The sequence below is a fragment of the Candoia aspera genome, chromosome 2 (assembly GCF_035149785.1).
Source record: "Candoia aspera isolate rCanAsp1 chromosome 2, rCanAsp1.hap2, whole genome shotgun sequence".
Classification (NCBI taxonomy): domain Eukaryota; kingdom Metazoa; phylum Chordata; class Lepidosauria; order Squamata; family Boidae; genus Candoia; species Candoia aspera.
In genome coordinates this window covers 126318474-126336373 of record NC_086154.1, presented here as the reverse complement: position 1 = coordinate 126336373, position 17900 = coordinate 126318474, and the positions used below count along the sequence as shown (strand labels likewise).

General features: G+C 39.7%; 2 protein-coding genes across 3 annotated transcripts in view; one reads left to right on the top strand and one right to left on the bottom strand.

Annotated features, from left to right (window-relative positions):
- The window catches only part of ATAD5 (ATPase family AAA domain containing 5), a 28621-nt gene extending 20879 nt beyond the window's left edge, over positions 1 to 7742 (top strand). Inside the window, exons 18-23 of the mRNA XM_063293569.1 lie at positions 1086 to 1150; positions 2223 to 2388; positions 4230 to 4408; positions 5219 to 6051; positions 6781 to 6945; positions 7122 to 7742. Coding sequence (XP_063149639.1) covers positions 1086 to 1150; positions 2223 to 2388; positions 4230 to 4408; positions 5219 to 6051; positions 6781 to 6945; positions 7122 to 7194 — 1481 coding nt within the window. The 3' untranslated portion in view covers positions 7195 to 7742. The remainder of the gene's footprint in view (positions 1 to 1085; positions 1151 to 2222; positions 2389 to 4229; positions 4409 to 5218; positions 6052 to 6780; positions 6946 to 7121) is intronic.
- Positions 7743 to 9103: 1361 nt separating this feature from the next.
- TEFM (transcription elongation factor, mitochondrial) lies at positions 9104 to 16852 on the bottom strand. Of its 2 annotated transcripts, none has more exons than XM_063293567.1 (4): positions 16760 to 16852; positions 13385 to 13812; positions 11464 to 11610; positions 9104 to 9571 (listed from the first exon to the last, which is right to left on the bottom strand). In XM_063293567.1, the coding sequence occupies exons 1-4, from the start codon at positions 16794 to 16796 to the stop codon at positions 9131 to 9133; spliced, it is 1053 nt and encodes a 350-aa protein (XP_063149637.1). In that variant the 5' UTR covers positions 16797 to 16852; the 3' UTR covers positions 9104 to 9130. The 2 variants fall into 2 exon arrangements, with proteins under 2 accessions (XP_063149637.1, XP_063149638.1); XM_063293568.1 differs by having other exon boundaries at positions 13385 to 13464; positions 16760 to 16845.
- Between the last annotated feature and the right edge of the window lie 1048 nt (positions 16853 to 17900).

Sequence of the window (17900 nt, the reverse complement as noted above, 5' to 3'; positions counted from 1 at the left end):
CAGGCTGGCAGGTAAGTGACTGCTGCAGCACAAGCATGGCCGGGCGGGGGGTTTCTAATGTAGAGTGTGGGAGTGTGTGCGGGTAGCTGCTGCAGCCCAGCACAAGCATGGCTGGGTGTGGGCTGGGTGCTCCCGGAAGGTAGAAGGGCGCACAGGGAAGTGTCGGGAACAGGAGTGACTTACGGGAGCGACTTGTGACCTTCCCTGCCAGCTTCCCCATTGACTTTGTTTGTGGGAAGCTGTCAGGGAAGGTCGCAAATGGTGATCATATGACCACAGGACACTGCAACTGTTGTAAGTGCAAGCCAGTTGCTAAGTGCCCAAATCACAATCCCGTGACCGTAGGGTTGCTGGGATGGCCAGAACTTCAAGGACTGGTTGTAAGTACCACTCGTTCAGCGCTGTTGTAACTTCAAAAGGTTGGTGTATGAGTGGTCATTAGCCAAGGACTACCCAGATGTTAAGTTTGTTGGCGGAGGATGGAGAAGGCAGGGGAAAATGAGTGTTCAAGTGGATGAGAGAGAGAAAAGAATTTGTATTGTGCCTGCAGGGGAACTTGGGTGTCCATGTGGCCATGTGAACAAGTATGGTAAAGGAGGGTATTCTCTTTCTATACGTATGTCCACATGGAGAAGATTTGAGTGAAAAGATTTTATGAGGAAAACGTATTTGTGCTGGCAAGCATGCACTCAAAGGGCCCAACATTTCTGTGTATCCTATTTTACCATTTACAACCTGGTCCAGATATAAACCATCCAGTGGGCCTTATATTTTTTTCCATTTATTGGGTACCTCTGTTCTTGTTATAATAGTAATATTTTACATTGAATTTTGTTTCCTTTTTGTACTTTGTCTTCAGCATAACCAAGAAGTAACCTCAGTCATATTGATAATAATCCAGATAAAGTAATACTTCTAGTAAGTTCAGTGCTCTCCTTTCAAACTTGCTGAGTATTTCTACATAACCGCTACAAAGGAGATATTTTAATATTGCCTTTCAAATGTTTCCCTATCTATCTTATAAAAGGAAAAATCATTCTGTATGATAAAATGTTAAAAGCCTTTGTTATGAATCTTCTGTGTAGATCCATTGTTTGGTGAAACATTTGACGGCTGCTTTGAGCAAATCACTTTCAGTGTACCTTCTTTGGTAAGCTTTTCAATTCTGGAATTCCAAAAATGCAGATTACAGTTTCTTAGTATGATAAAACTGTGTCAGGCTAGAACTGTAATTACAGTTTAATTTAACCATTTTATGACATTACACAGAGAATAGTATCATCCACCAAAAGGACTTCATTTCATTAATGTGCAGAAAGACATTATAGACTATTTTTATATGAGTCTGTGTCTGTATGGTTAAGGCATACCCCTCCCCAGAAATCTAATTTTCCCATAGTAGAGTAGAGTAATTGCTTTAAAACAGGAAAGCAAAAAGGGCAGTTGCCAGACCTTCTGTCCTCTCCTAAGCCACACACTACAAGACTCTTCCCATCCCTATATGGTTCTTGGCAATTATCTTTTTCCTGTCATTTTCCCTCTTTGCCCTGCACTGGCTTCCCCAATCCCACATCATATCCTTTCATCTTCCCTGGTGTATTTCCCTCTGTTGCTTCCCGATCCTGGCATCTATCTTTGGGTCAGGGTGCTCTGTCTTCCAGCTTTCCACACTGCCAAGGTTTTTTTTTTTTAATGTTGGAAGTACAGAATTGCATAATTATCTAATACAACAGATATAAAAAAAAGACAGGCATTACAGAACACATTTATAGGCAGCCTTCAACTGGCAGCTCAAAGCCCAGTGTGGTCCTCAAGCCAAACAAAAATAATACTCACCTGCTTTAAAAGTCTTTTCAGGTTGGTTCTCAGATGAAAACCAGCTTTTGTGCTGTGGAACGAGCTTTTCTCTATCTACGTTGTAGTGTTCAGCTCTCTACATACCATAAAATATGTTCTCATTCTTAGTTATAATGTACAGTGAATGCTTTCTGTTGCATAATAACTGTGTAAGGCTTTAAAAACAATGCATCGCATAACAGAATTAATTATTGAAACATATTCTGGAAATGAACATCTAACATCACACGTTCTAATCTGGCCAATAACTACCTACTTTTGACAACACTAGCAAATAAATATAGTTTCTAGTCTTGCAGAAGAGCATGCTTTGATATGTTTACTAAAGGTAAGTATTGTTAATTTTTAAATCTCTTTATATTTAGATAAACGTGGCTAGCTATCTCCAAGTTCTGTGTTTGGCCGAGAACTTAAGAACTGACATCAGAGACTTTGCTGCCTTGTTAACTGTGAATAACTGTGACATCAGGCAGAGTATTCTACACTTACAATTCTGGGTTCAGAGTGGTGGTGGCTACTTGAAAGAAAAAGGTATGGCAGCCTATCGTAATTACAACTCATTTAAAATACTGAATGAAACATACACAAGAATTTCCAGTTATTCCTTTGAAGACAGTGTTTAGACTTTTATGTTTAAACATGTTTATAGTATCAAGTTGCAGTACAAAGTGGATATGTAAGACATGAGTTATTGTGTTGGCTTCTAAATAGATTATGAGAAGAAGCAGAGATCAGGGAATAGAATGAAGCTTGCAGGAATGTGGGAATGTGAATATAGGATGGAATTTCTGATATATGACAAAACTGGAGGGGTAAAATCCTAGTATGAAATAACGGGATCCACACCACACTGTTGACAGGGGCGAATCTGAGGGCCAGATTCTTCTTGGTGTGGGGTGGATGAACGTACCCTGACTATATGATTACAGATCTAGTAGTAATTTGGTAGCAGAGACAGAACATTATTAGTAGGCATCCTGTAACGCCTGCAACGCATCCAGCCCCTTCCAGTTGCTTTGAAGTGGCTCCTTCTGGAACGGTCCCCAGAATAGTTTTCTGAAAGCAGGAGGTCAAAACTGGGAAGAGATGCATCTCCTAACTAGAGAATGGCCCATCTTCTAGTTCACTCTGATGTAGTATCATCAGTCTATTTTGGGATTAAGTAAATTGGTGGCTTTCTATTCTCTGCAATTTTGAGCGGTAGGAATGTTTGCAGCTTACCCATGAACCGTCAGTGTCTTAACCCGATGTCAGCTGCAAACTTGATTCTAAATTTTACAGTTTACTCTGACTTCTTTTTGCATCTTTGGTGCCACCCATTTTTTCAGAGCTGCTCGTCCATCTGTTATATATCCGTGCTCTACATCAGTACCTGCCATTCTTAATCCTTAAGGCAATAATTGTTGCCTTTACAAAGCACTACTTTGTTAACTAATGTAATACTAGTCCCTTTATCTTTGAAACGAGAGGTACATACAAAATGGAAATTTTGTTTGGTTTTAAACTCAGAACAGACCATCAGAAGTTCTGAACTGCTCTGGACTAGCCAAGCTTCAGCAGGAATAAAGCCTAAAACATTGGGTTGCTCCACATTGGAGACAAGACAAAATCAGGATGGGATAAGTAACTGATGCCAGTTACCCACTCTCCCTTCACAGCTGCAAGTACAGCATATCTTACCATCGTGCCTGTGCCCAGTCATCACAGTGCCCTTATTTCCCTCCCTCCCCTTAGTCACCAGTGTCCCAGTGTGGCGTATCCAACCAGCCTCCCCTACAATGTCCCCAGTGCCTTCTCTTTCTTCCCATCTGCACAAGTGCAGGAGAATGTTGGCCATGCTGCAGAATATGCTGTCCATTCACTTCAGGCAATAAGAACACTCAACCCATAGAAACTGAAAGCATCTTCTAGAATACCTTCCATTGTACGGAAGAAGATGAATGCAAGAAATGGGCAAATAGAATGAAGTCGCAACAAGAAACCTTAGTTACAGCATTTTTGGAGAATAACATTACTATGCCGCAATGGAATTTTTAAACTAATTATTCTCTACTTTTACAGTTTAGATGCTATTTTATTAATTTAATTAATTACTTAATTAAAACATTTTAAAGTGTGATTTTTAAAGCTGACCAGGAAAAACTTGCTTTATTAATGTGGGAAATACTCAAATAAAAATTAATGTCAATATTAAAAAGCTTTAATACCAGTAATATCAGTATTAAAAAGAATTAGTATCAGTATTATTTAAAAAGTCTCTGCTAAAAACCTTACACTGCATGTGTCTGTCTAGATACAATACTTACATATATTGATGTATATATCCGGATGCCATAGCCTAACACTCTTAAACTTTTAAAACTCTTGTGTAGGGAAAGGGACAGAGATAAATGGCATAGAACAGAATGCTTCCATCAAAGAATCAACTAGCTTGAAGTCAAGGAAACCTGTTCCTGAGACTATTCCAAAATGTAGTACTGGCTGCATTGAAAATCTGCTTGGACTTAAGAACATATTTTTGCCTTCAGAAGATTTGCTCTCATTTCTTAAGGTATATTTACTAAAGTGTTTAACGAGAAATGAACCTTCAGCCAAATGTTGCAGCATGAAATGCTGCTGTCCAGGAATATCATCCATTCTCCTCCCCTTTGCCCTTGGCTTTGTTTTCCCTCAGCTGTATTGCTGCATAGTCAGTGAACAAGGGAGCCTCACTGGACTTTTCCAGGAATTGCAGCTCTTCTGGGTTCCCCCCTACCCGCACCCCCCAAAGATGCTATATATGAGTTCAGACTTTAGTGCTATTGCTGAACTGCTAATAATCTCTCTGCACTTACAGGGGAGAGTGGTTTGAGTCAGGGCTCCAGTCCTAAAAGACAATTCCCTCTCTGACCCACTAGCTTTCTTCCCCCCACCTCACAAGACCAAATCAGCATTTTTATGCATTTACAGAATTTGAATTTGATGCAGGATAACACAATTTCTTGGGCAAAAAGTATGCAGGTAACGAAAACACTCTTAGAAACTTAAAGGTAAAAATATGTGCAATGAGTTTTTACAGACTTAAATCAAATCTAGAACAGTGTGCCTTTTTCAAACCATTGGACCTTCTGAAATTAGTTCTATCTAAGTAAAGTAGTTGAAAAAAGTAACATTAGAACATTCATATGAACAAAAGTGTGATTTAAAAGACAGAAATTATAGACATTTAGAAAATTACTCTTTAAAAAACACAAATATCCCTTTCCTATAGATTTCATGTATGTGATTTTATTAACTATTTCTTGCATGGTTAAAGACAGCCTTTGGGATCAAGTAGGCTCCAAATCTGTTAATGAAAAATCATTAGTTTATTTCTCTACAGCATGAAATCAGAACAAAAGAAGACTGGAATAAGCTGATACATCTGCTCACAGAATTCCAGATGAGGAGTACAGACTTCATTTATAACAACCTTGAAATCATGTCATCTTTGCCACTTAATGTAATTCCAGAAGCAATCAAAATAGCTAGCCCCGCATGTAGCTTTGTTGCAGAAAAGTCTTCAAATAGTACATGCGTTGATACGGATTACTTGGAGGAAGCTCCTCCTGTGAAGAAGGCTAAACGATCAAGGTGCCAGAAAATAATTGCTGTATTGGAAGACAGTGATTTATTTGAAAGTGAATTAAATTATTCTGGGTTTGTTACATTGCTACCTGACACAACCAGTTCACGCTTAAAAGGAAAGGGCACGGTGGAACCTATGAGTGTTGGCACAGCGTCAGCGTCACTGAAAAGTGGAATGTCGGCCAACACAAAGGATTCTGTACTTGTCTTCCAGTGTTTAGATTCCTTAACTGAATTTCTGGACAATATGTCTTTCTTGGACTGTTGTTTCACTGGGCCGACACAGGTATCGGAGCAGCCTGGTAAATACGAGGAATTTATTTGGACTAAGGGGAAAATAAAAAATGGTCTGTCTGATGAATTTAGTGTGGAGTACACCGACTGGTGGAGCTCTCAAAGCTCTAGTGAATTGAAAGCAACAGTGGAAGCATTAAATTTCAATAAATGCTCCAAGAACACTTCAAAAGTCATGGAAAGTTGCTTGAACTGTGGTAAACCTCTTGGGAAGAAAGAACGTGAAGAGCTCACTCTCCATGTTCCAAAAGAACGAGCTGATTTATATTTTGGCCAGTCAGCAGCTAATTCCAGGTAAATTCAAAATATTTCTAAGGTTTTACAGAACGAAATGGGAAAAGGGTGTCCTTCACCTGTAAATCAGAAGTGCTAGGGGGAACAGAGTTTTCACTTCTATTTTAATGTTGCAATTAACAGCTTGCCTCTAGAGTTGGATATGAAGACTTGTGCAAAACTCCATAAACGCTCTGGAGTAGCAAATTGTAATATTAAAACCTTATATTATTATTTTGATTAAGGCCTGGGTATTAACAGTTTCACTTGTTAGGAGAAATTGAGTTTGAAACTGAAGACGCCAAAGGCAGAGACTCTAGCATGGGCATACTAATTTCTGAGGTGGAAGAGAGCAGTTTTATCAACAAAAGTACTTTGCAAATAAACTTAAACTCTGTGAGGAAAAATTTACCCTTGCCCAAGCTGCTGCTCTTTGTACTATAATTCACCCAACTGAGACAGAGGCTAGAAGTAGTAAAATGAGAATGGAGGATTTAGCATAATTCATTTGTATGTCTTTTATATTTAATATCCAGTCTTAATCTCTGCTTATTACATGATTCCTGAGAGTTTTTTTTTTGTTTGTTTTTTTTAAGTATATTCCAGCTTTCATGTAGAGTAGAACTCTGCTCAGGGATACTACTAGGAGAAGGTTAGGAAACTTAAGGTGTTAATTCAGCAATATTCAGTATATATTCACTTATAAAAATATAACCATGATAGAAAATATTATGCACTTTTCTTTTACAGTATTCACTATAATGCACAGAAGAGGATAGAAATGATCAAAACTGTGTTTTCCAGTACTCCTTTAAGTCTTAATAGCAGACAAGCCAGTGTAATGGAATATATGCCTATTCTTCGCAACATTTGTAAATCAGAGAAACAGAAAGAACAGGGGAAGACAAAAAGAAGGTAAGCAATCCGTAACTGCTCATTTCAGGTGTGTTGGAATACAGTGTAAGTATATATATGAGTTACAAACAAAAGACAAAAGACATAAAATATTCTGGTTAAAAACAATCAACTAGCTGTTTTCATCTGAAGCATACTTAATTTAATCTAACTTTCTGCCTTTTTTTTTCAAACAGGTTTCTTCACTATCTGGAAGGGATTCATCTTCCCAAAGAAATTGTGAACAGCCTGGCAACTGACTTTCCTTAAAAAGGTGGCCAAGAATAACATTGTAAATATAAATGTATATTCAAAACAATTATATTTTGAATTTTTATTTATGAAGGATGCAGATACACCAACTAGTTGCTTTCCACATTCCAGATCAGCTTTTAATTTGTGTTACAGTAGATCAATTCAGATAGATGCTTAAAAAAATCTTTAAGCTTATCACTAAATCAACTGGATTGACTTGAAAAAGATGTGGTTTTCTGCTGTTAAAATGTTTGTTATCAGTAGATCCAGATTAACCGAATGTTGATTCTCAACAATTACCCTTCTTTAGATTGAATTGGTTGGTGTGTGTGCATGCATGTACGAATGTGCAGACCTGTATATTTGTCTCTAGCAGGAAAAGTCTACTAGGGAAAATAATGAATTTTGTAAATCCCTTTGTTACATTAACAGCTCTTTACAGCTATGTTGTAATATTTATCTGGGTTTCTGTAAATCTCTTTATACTGTGTGTTATTGTACCAATGCTTGTTTTTTTTTTAAGTTTCTGTCGATACAATAAAATAAAATATATGAAAGGAGGGGTATAACTTTTTATGCAGTGATTTTGTGTTGTAAAAATACAAACTTTTGGCTCTACTCCTTATTTTTCCCTAGGTAATTTCCTTGTTCCTGATAGTTCTTTTAACCCTAACAATAATGAAGATTGCTTATAGTAAAGAAAATAATATTTCCATACTTGGTAATTCCTGAAGTCTGTTGCAAGTTGGCCAATCCAAAAAATAACCGTTAGAACCATTCTTATGTAAAAGACTCTTGGAAACATGCAGTTGAGTTAAGCACTTAACATCCTGTACCAGACATATATTATGGGTTTGAAAGATGATCTTCTGCCTGCTCACAGAAGAAGATCTTCAAACTATCCTAAACATCTTTGCAGAAGCATGCAATAAGCTCAGCCTCTCACTTAACATTAAAAAAACCAAAGTGCTTTACCAGCAAGTTTGAACTAATCCCTCCACAGCACATTAATTCAACTTGAAGGTGTGTCACTGGCAAATGTCAACCACTTTCCTTATCTTGGCAGCCATCTATCTATAAAAACTGATATTGACATTGAAATTCAGCATCCCTAAGCTCTGCCAGTGTAGCTTTCTCCCAAATGAAGTGTAGAGTGTTTGAGGATCAGGACATCCGCAGGGAGACCAAAATGCTTGTTTACAAAGCCATTGTACTACCAACCCTATTGTACACCTGTGAAACCTGGACTTTCTACAAACACCACCTCCAACTTCTTGAAAGATTCCATCAACGCTGCCTCTGTAAAATACTGCAAATTACTTGGGAAGATAGGCAGACTAATGTTAGGGAAGAAGCGAAGACCACCTGCGTTGAGATGATGATCATCCAACATCAACTTCGCTGGACTGGCCATGTTGTTCAAATGCCTGGTCGTCTTCCAAAGCAGCTACGTTACTTCCAACTTAAGAACGGAAAACAATATTGGTGGACAGCAGAAGAGATTCAAAGACGTTCTCAAAGCTAATTTTAATATCAGCACTGAGAACTAGGAAGTCCTAACTCATGAGCGTTTAAATTGGAGATCAGCCCTTATTAAAGGTGCCACAGACTTTGAAGAAGCACGAGTACAGGGTGAAAGGGAGAAGCGAGCTAAGAGGAAGGCACGTCAAGCAAATCCTCATTGTGACCATCTTCCACCTGGAAATTTATGCCCGCATTGTGGGAGGCTATGTGGATCCAGAATTGGCCTTTATAGCCGCTTACGGATCCACTGTTAAGGTTTTAATCCTGGAAGATAATCTTACTCAGCTATGAGTGATCGCCAACAATGGGTTTGAAACATTTAACAAGTTGCTCATTTTTTTGTTACTTTACACAGTAACTGTTACATCGAATGTCAAAGATCTAATGTACAATCCAGAAGTTGCACAATCATGAATTTATTTAATTCTTAAGAAATTTCATTGGTGTTTAATATCAGAAGCTCATAAAAAGCTATTGCCTGCAATAATGAATCACACAGTTCCTCCTCTCTTTTCCATATGTTACCTGACACTATATGCATATGTCTACTAGCTAAGTTGTCTGCAAAGCTCACACGGGATGTTTGTGTAATAGAGCCCAGCAGAAACTGTTTTACAAGGTCTATTCCACTAATTCGTACATCTCCTAACATCAGTCCAAAATATCTGCCCACAGCATTTCGGGCCATGCTTAGTACTTTGTGTTGTCCATCCTCTCCAAATCTTTTTTGTAATAATGCATAAAGTACAGCTTCCATTATACGAAGATGCAATGTTACTGGAAACAAGGCAGCATGTGTGGGAGGAAGTCCAATTTTTTCCAAAACATAAAAGTCTGCTTCAGGCATCTTAGATATTATAGTAGATACCTGAAAAAAACAAGTATGAGTCAATTTTATCAGACTTGAAGAATGCAGCACCACAAATCCTAAGGCATTTGTTCTATTAATCTATGAGAAATTATATATACATTCCCCAGGTAACCTCCAGAAAGTAATGATTTTACAAAAATATACAATGAAATTATTTTGAACTTCACCTTAATAACATCTTTGAATATATAAGCATATAAACTCATTATGTAACTCGATACAGAATGGGTTCAGTCCATCAAAAACTTCCTCTAGATGGGAACACTCTACTCAAAAGTGGGCTACAGATCTGGCAGACTTTCACTAGCTGAACATGTTGGAGGCTATTTTTGTGCATGTCCCTGCAAAAAGCTACGGTACCCTCGAGAACAGAGGTGGGCGATACAGATGGAGAAAGAAAAGTGGCAAAGTAGTGACACGTATACTCCATCCCCATGGGATTATTAGAACTACTTGGGACTAACTCCTCATTTTCCCAATTTATGAGCGTTTATATTGAAATCAAATGATCAAGTATAGCTACAGTGACCATACATCCTTTATTATAAAGGGCAGTCCTTTCAGAAAGCTGTCTCTCAGATTTATTTAATTTAATTATTTATTTATTTTGGTTTTGCTCTTGAATTTTCCTTTGTTAAGTTATAAATGTAAACATTTTTTTAAAAATCCCAATGTACCGCTTTCAGATTTGCCTCTTTTTCAGGTTTGACCTTTATTTTTCCCAAGAAAATCTGGTCACCATAAGGATAGCAGCCTTAGCAGTCACACACCTATACAGTAGTCTGATGCCAGCTCAAGCGCTGAAACAGCATTGTTTCAATCTCTGAGTTCTCTGCACAGCTCAATCATAAGCCCAAAACCTTTTTATCTACACCCTATAGATTAGAGGGGGGCAACCTGTTGCCTTTCAGATGTGTTCAACTGCCATCTTTCCAAGCCTGTGTGGCAAACAGCAAGAGTTGTTGTGGGAATTATAGTTCAATACATCCAGAGGGCAAGACGCTGTCTACTCCAAAGGTTATTCACTGGTTGGGAAACAGTCTGGGAAGCTCTAGGTGGCCAGATTAGGCCATCCAGGCCCTGGGGTCTTGACAAAAGCACTATTTATTTATTTACATTTGTTATAGCTGCCCAACTCCAATGAACTCTGGCTTGCATACAAAACCAAAAAAATCCATAAAGAGAGATAAAACACAGACAGCCTGGACTAAAACCATCTTAAAAGTGACAAAAATCAACAAACCCCCCCCCCCCCCAAATACAATACATTAACCTCAGGGACCTATTCCACCCACAAGTTCCATCCTGAAGCCTATCTCAGTTGAGGGGCATGCTGACAAATGCCTGAGGTGGAATGCCTGCCCACACACTTCGTTTTGGCTGCACTGTGCTTCCAAATTCCAATTCCAGAAAACCCAGTAGTGCCTGAAGCTGATCTGTGCAAGGTGAGGTGGGAAGCAGTAATTCCCCCTTGTTACCCTCAACAGATTACTCATGTCCCTGTAAAATGAGACAGCAAGGGAGCCAGCCATTCCAGCTTCCTGCTGCACAAACATGGAGTGCTTACTCCCCAAATCATCCTGCACTTTTCAATCATGTTTCCAGGCTCTTCTCCATTTTTAGAATTATCTTTCCACCATTCCCTGCACAGACAGCAGACTAACATCATGATACAGGGCTTAACAGAAGACCTTCACCCATGATACTGTTTATTTGAGGCCAACTCCATAAGACTATGGGTGGCTATGGCAAAACTAACATCATGAGTTAGCATGATGTGTGACATAACACACACACACACCACGTAGCTGCTTTAAAACCATAAAACTTCAAGAATGAATACGCTTTACGGAAAAATATGCCCACCAAGGCAACATAAGATGACTTACCGTACTAAAGTACATTGCTGGTGTGAATGTTTCTTCCTTACTTCTATAGATTTCCAAATGCCAATTCTGCACAACCAATTCTCTATTAACGTGAGCCCATGAAATTTTTTGCATGCCAAAAATGATAGATACAATACTATTAGCAGTCTGAAAGGGAAAATGGAAGAGTTATCAGTACTTAAGTATTTACAAACACAGTTTTCCTGGTGCAAGTAAAGAGATTTCCTCCACTTGTTAGAGAACATGAAATTGCTCTAGAACATAGCTACAGAATTCTAGTATGAGCATACGTTTATTTGGATTTTTTAAAACACAAAGACAGGATGGTTTTTAATACTAAAGGCCTGTTACTCATGAACTCAGGTGGTTGAGAACACTTCCATGCATGAACATCAAATGTATTTATTTAGCCACCCTACTTGGCACACCACTTTCGATATAGGCCCCCTGAACTTAGGCACTCCAGAACTGGAAGTACCACTCCCACAATTCCCAGCCAAAAGGCCTAGGTAGAAAAGCCTGCCATAATGTGACCCAGGACACAGGATCTAAGATACTATACTGCACATTTGAGGAACTTTTGCTCATACTTCAAACAACTGGCCTATATCAAATAAGCTGTTTTTGGAATTGAAATTTAAATATTAGTTTGTGTTAGGGCAGAAGGATCTACTGAAAAGGCCTAAAAACACCAGGCATACTTAAGTTTATTAAAGTAGGTTCAGTCCTTCTAGAGTGGCTCTTTGAATTCCTACCATTTCATGTAATTTTGCCAAACAATCTAAGATTCAAAAAGCCATATACAGGTGAGGAAGGTAGAGGAACATCTAATCCTCAATTCTTCTTAAACCTGATACTCTTAACTGAAGAATACTGTAAATCTGGTATGCATTCCGGTGTTTACTGACTTATAATCTCAAGGACTTAATAGTGTTATGTGTTATTTTACAAACAGGCCAACGAAAACTGGGAGTGTTAGCAGGCAATACATTCGCATTACGTTATGCTGACAATAATAGGCCCATAAAGTAGCTTGGTTTACACCCTTGCCAGATTTCCATGGTCCTAAAACAGGTCTGTTTGGGGACTAGGATGCCTGAAAAGAACCTTCAGAATCCCATGCCTTGCCTAGGTAGCTCCCCTGGACAGCCCATGTATTTCTCCACCTGTGAATCAGCCCAGCCCCAGGTTTCTTTTCCACAGTCCTGCTCTTAATTGTGGGCCATGCCTTCCTTTCTAAAATAATTACTTCCAAATTGAGAAAGATTGAGAAGGTTGCTAGTAACCAACCACCTATGTTTTCCTAAAAATCACTGAAGAGACTCCCTCACCAGATCACAGAAAGGCCACTGGAAAATCAGAAAGTCTCTGCCCCTAACATACAGAGTCACAACAGTTCTAAACTGAAAATAATTAAATTGCTGGAATTCTTGTAATCTATCTCCATCTAAACAAGTCCTACTACAGAGAACTCTGTGAAAATCATGCTTGGAAAATAATTGCTTTTAGTTTTAGGCGCCTGCCAAGGACTTTTAACACTTTCTTAACAGACACTTCCACCCTGGCATCATTTTAAAAATGTATCTATTTGTAATTTAAGGCTGCTTATTCACCATTCATCTCTGAGTTACTTACAGAGGGTAAGTAACTCCTACCTTGGCCCAACCCCCTTCTTCTCAGTTGCCAAGTCCTGAAAGTGCAAAGTAATTTCGCAAGTGGTTTTTCTAACAGTTATCTCTATGCTAGCTGCCTGTCAAGTCTCCACTATCCTCTCCCCTTGAAAGTGAGTCACACCATACAGCAACATTTGATTATTAAACTTTGGAAAGGCAGCTGTGTTGAAAGAATAACTCCCAACCACACAAAAGTAAACTCTACATTAGGATGAAGGGAAAATAGTGAGACCTGCTGAAAATCATACCTTCAACCTGCTTCTTTTAATTGCAGGATGGATACATTTCATCCCAGACATGGGACTGCTTGTTTTTTTCTCTTCTTTTTCTAGAGGTTTGAGAATAAAGTTGCATACTTTAACGGCTGTTTTATACTGAAAAAAAGGCACTTGCAGTAAACTCTGTAATTCCTGAAATGGCCCATGCTTGTTTCTATACTCTATTACATTAAAAGACCTTTTTCCTTGCATTAATTTAACAGCAGAAAGTTCTTCTTCGGATGCTGAATTGAGAAACTGCAAAATAACAGATTGCTGCTCAGAAGAAAACAAGTCATCTATTGCATGTTTTGCTTCAGTTGCTGACGGGGAGATCTGTTTCATGACAGTTGCAGATTCCTTACAATACCAAAGACCCCAAGATGAAGCAGGTGGAACCCGAAGAAAGCATCTCCTTCCTGAAAATAAAGGTATATGTGAATCATTCCACTAACATCAGTGACAAAATTAGTTCAAGCATTTACTTACAAGGTCAGATATCAATAGTTATTTATTTATTTTATATTGCCATATTTCTCCCCGCCCAACTTGTACAGTGATGACTGAGCGGTTTACAGACAATTAGAAATAAAAGAATAAAATGTCATTAAAACAATATAACATCAATATAAATATATGTAAAAATATAAAATAAGCAATATAGAATAAATAATATAAAATTCAAGATGGGAAATAGTGATGTTATCATTGGTCCCATCAGGGGGCCAACCACCCCATGATTGGCTATCCCCCCTCCCACCCCAGGCAAGGCGGCATAACCAGGTTTAACCCCCTTCCGGAAGGCCAGGAGAGTGGGGGCCTGCTTTACCTCCGGGGGTAGCTTATTCCAAAGGGCGGGGGCCATGGCAGGGAAGGCCCTCCTCCTGGACCCTGCCAATCGGCAGTCCCTCATGGACAGGGTCCATAACATGACCTCTCTGCCTGACCGGGTGGGATAGTAGTTAGGTCTACTAGGAAGTGCTAAGACACTTTTCTCAATTCATCTGCGAATTTTTCAAAGTATTATTCACATATCCTACACATTCTACCAAAAGCTGAACCATTTTCTTTCTCCCAAATTTTTGTTCAATTAATTTTATGAGAAAGCATTTGCATTTTTTCAGCACTACTGTATGCATAGCTCTACCAAGCTCTATTGTGTCCTTCCTCAGTCTCTTTTTCTACCACAGCCCCAAATGTTATGTTATTTCTTTGGGGGCATGGGAGAAAGGAAAGGGATCAGCTTTCTACATTCAGAGAAGCCTGCTTGAGGTTGATCTGTTGTACTGAGCCATGGCTTATTCATAATCCACAATTGTCTAAGTTCGTATAAAATACTAAACAATAAACAGGATTCAGAAAATACATTTCCTATTAGTAAAAAACCCAGAGTTTTGTCTGAAGATTAGCCTCTAGTGTTCAATTGGAGCAAATCAGCCATTTTCCCTAAAATCATCAATTTGACCTATTAATTGTTTACTAGAGTGGATCCTCTGTAAAATAGAAGGGAAAATATCAGCAAGAGGGCATTTAGGATTTGGAGATCTTTAAAGTTAAAAATCCGTTTAAAGAAACTACAGTGTTAACTTACCTGTTGTGTGATTCCAGCTGTTATTTTGCTTGTTTAGGCTGTATATGTCTGATGTGCAAAGCTAGAAACTCAGTATTGTATGCCCCCATTTTATAGCTCACATTACTGCGTGAAGTCAAAACAGACCTTATTTAGGGTTTCTGGTTACCCAGTTTTGGTTGTAAGCCTCAGTGCAGAATTATTTTGCAATCATGGGACTCTGAAAACTACAAAGTGCAATTTCAAATGATGCGGTATGTTTATTCACTCTGCTTTTTAGCTGAGCATATGAAAGCCAGTTTAGTCTAGTGGTTAAGGTTCTGGGCTAGACACCAGGAATCTGTGAGTTCTAGTCCCACCTTAGGCATGAAATGTGGCTGGGTGACCTTGGGCCAGTCACTTTCTCTCAACCCAACTTGGTGCAATGTAGACTAGCCTCCTCGTGGTGCACCCCGGGCAACCTGACTTGTCACGGCTAAATAGTCTACACATCTGGCTGCTGGACCTCACAAGGATTTCTTCAAACACCAAACTGCTATGCCATACAATTAAAAAAAGCTGAGCATATCATGCAAACCCAGCCAACTGTAATTTATTGAATAAACTACAGTTAAGCAAACCACTTAATGTGAAATCTGGCCAACAACATCTCAAGAGGTGCCAGTTAAAAAACAAACAGGGGTAAAGATTTTCCAACATAAATCAAGGTATTCCACATCTCTGTTCATACTGAGCATTGCCCAAACCCAGTTAAACCTCAAAACCATGTGCAAAAGGATACTGTCAAATATACAGTATCTGTGCAAATTTCTGGACTGAAAAGGCACAATGAGATTCAAAGCACAAATGGAAAGGCACACAGCACTTGTCAGGAACACCTTAAAACAGCCGCATCTTTTCCTGGGCTCCTACAGCTGCCCTTTGCAGCTGATATATGATCCCAGGCAAAGATGTATTTGGTTTAAGAAGTTCCCAAAAGATGCTATGTGCATACTTGCTCCAAATCACATTTTGCCCTTCGATCTAGATCTCTGCCTAGCTCCACTCTCAAGCACACTCCAAAATGCCTGCAGTAGTAAAAGCGAACAGTGTAAGCAGCTTCTACAATTTTTGGAGTTTATCCATCATTACTGATCTTATCAAGGAACAAGACTTTTACAAGCCCCTAGCTTCTTCACAGCACAGAGTCAATGTACCAGAGAAAACTGTACCCAAGCAATTTGCTCCATTCTCATTGCTAAATTAAGAAATTTAGTTCCATTGCCTAAAATCTGGTTGGGGACAGTCTATGAAGACTCGCTGCCAACATGAGCAGTCCCCACCAGCCTCATGCACAGAATGTATTCCTTGTCTCCCTTTAACACCAAAAAGTATGTTTATTGAGCCTTCCCCAAAGGTGTCCTCCAGTTGTGATGGATTACAAATTGCCTCACACAACTGGAGGGCACCGGGTTGAAAATGGCTGAGATATTTTGTTACCTGGGATCACTGAATATCTTACAGGCATGTAATTAACAGGCCAAATACTAGTTCCGTTTCCTGGATGCAAATGCATTACCACCACCAGTCTTGCCCATCTAGCCAATATTACTTAGATTTCTAGGGTGGCAGAGGTGGACAAAATCATATTTTCTGATCGCACAAGCTGGCAACGCTCGCTTTCCCTCTTTAAAAGACGAGGAAGCTCAGGCCTGGGGCAGGGCCTCTGCAAACTCCGTTCTCCCTTCGCGAGGAAAGCCTGCAAAAGAGGCCCTCGGCCGCTAGAAGGGCAGCGGTCCCCCACGCCGTCTCCTTACCGCCCCAGAAGAGCCCGGGAAAGTGCTTCAGACTCATCCTCGCCTTCTTCTAGTCGGCGCTACGAGATTTTTCCTCCTCTCCCCGCATCCTGTCCCCAAAAGCAGAGTACCGGTGGCCTTGAAAACCAACGTGGATAGTTCCGGCCCAGCGGAAAAATGTTCCTGGGTGCACGTGGTCTCGTAATTTCTCTCTTCTAGATTGCATTAGGACGGGGCTACGCAAATCCCTCGAAAGAGGGGCTTCGGAGTAACTGCTCTGCAGCAAGCAACTCTTTTTTTCCCAATCGTTAAATCGCTGGAAAACCAAAAGGCGAGACGGCTGCGGGCATGGACGCCTGCCACGAAAGCCCGGAACAACTTGGGAACCTGGCTAAAAAGACTCGGCTTCTTGGACGAGTTAAGAAGAGGACGTGCTTCTTTTTGCGCCCTTCAAAACATACCATCTGTTCCTGAGGATTGGGACTTGTATACCCCTAAATTGTGTAAAGCAGAGCCTCTTTCCTCAGTCTGGTACTTTACATCTTTGCTGTAAATACAATCTCTACATTATAGAGTCCTACAACCAGCTTTGCTGAGAAAGGAAATGATAAGGTTTGTGACTCGCTCTGTCTGCAGAGTGAAGGCTGCAAAGACAGTTTTGCAGTTTTTCCCCTGCAGCTTCAGAGTCGGACAGCTTCCCATTAGTGGAAAATTCTAGTCCTACCATTAAGCTGCTGGAATTTCCCCCCTTCAGCTAAATGGCCAGTTGCCCTAATATTATCACCCTCCTGTTCTTCAGGGGCAGAGAAACAGCTCTTCTGCATCTGCCAAAGTTTGGATTTTCTTCATTGTGCAAGAAAATGCAGGAAGAAATGGGGACGGTGGGTGGTGGGGAGAGGTGGTAAGGTACTGGCTGTGGCCAGAGCACTGATGTTTACATTTTCAGATTGGCCAGCTGGATAGCTTTTCAATCCTCCTTCCTCCACATCACTCAACTGCATTGTGCAGCAGGACCCATTTAGGTTAGTGTCTGTGAAACTTCTCAATCCTGAAGTTCCCATAAACTCCTGAGGTTTCCATAAAAACCAGCTTAAGGGAAGAAAATATACTGTTATTTCTTCTTCCAGCTTCTGATGGGTCTGTTGCTGATGGGTTGCACTGC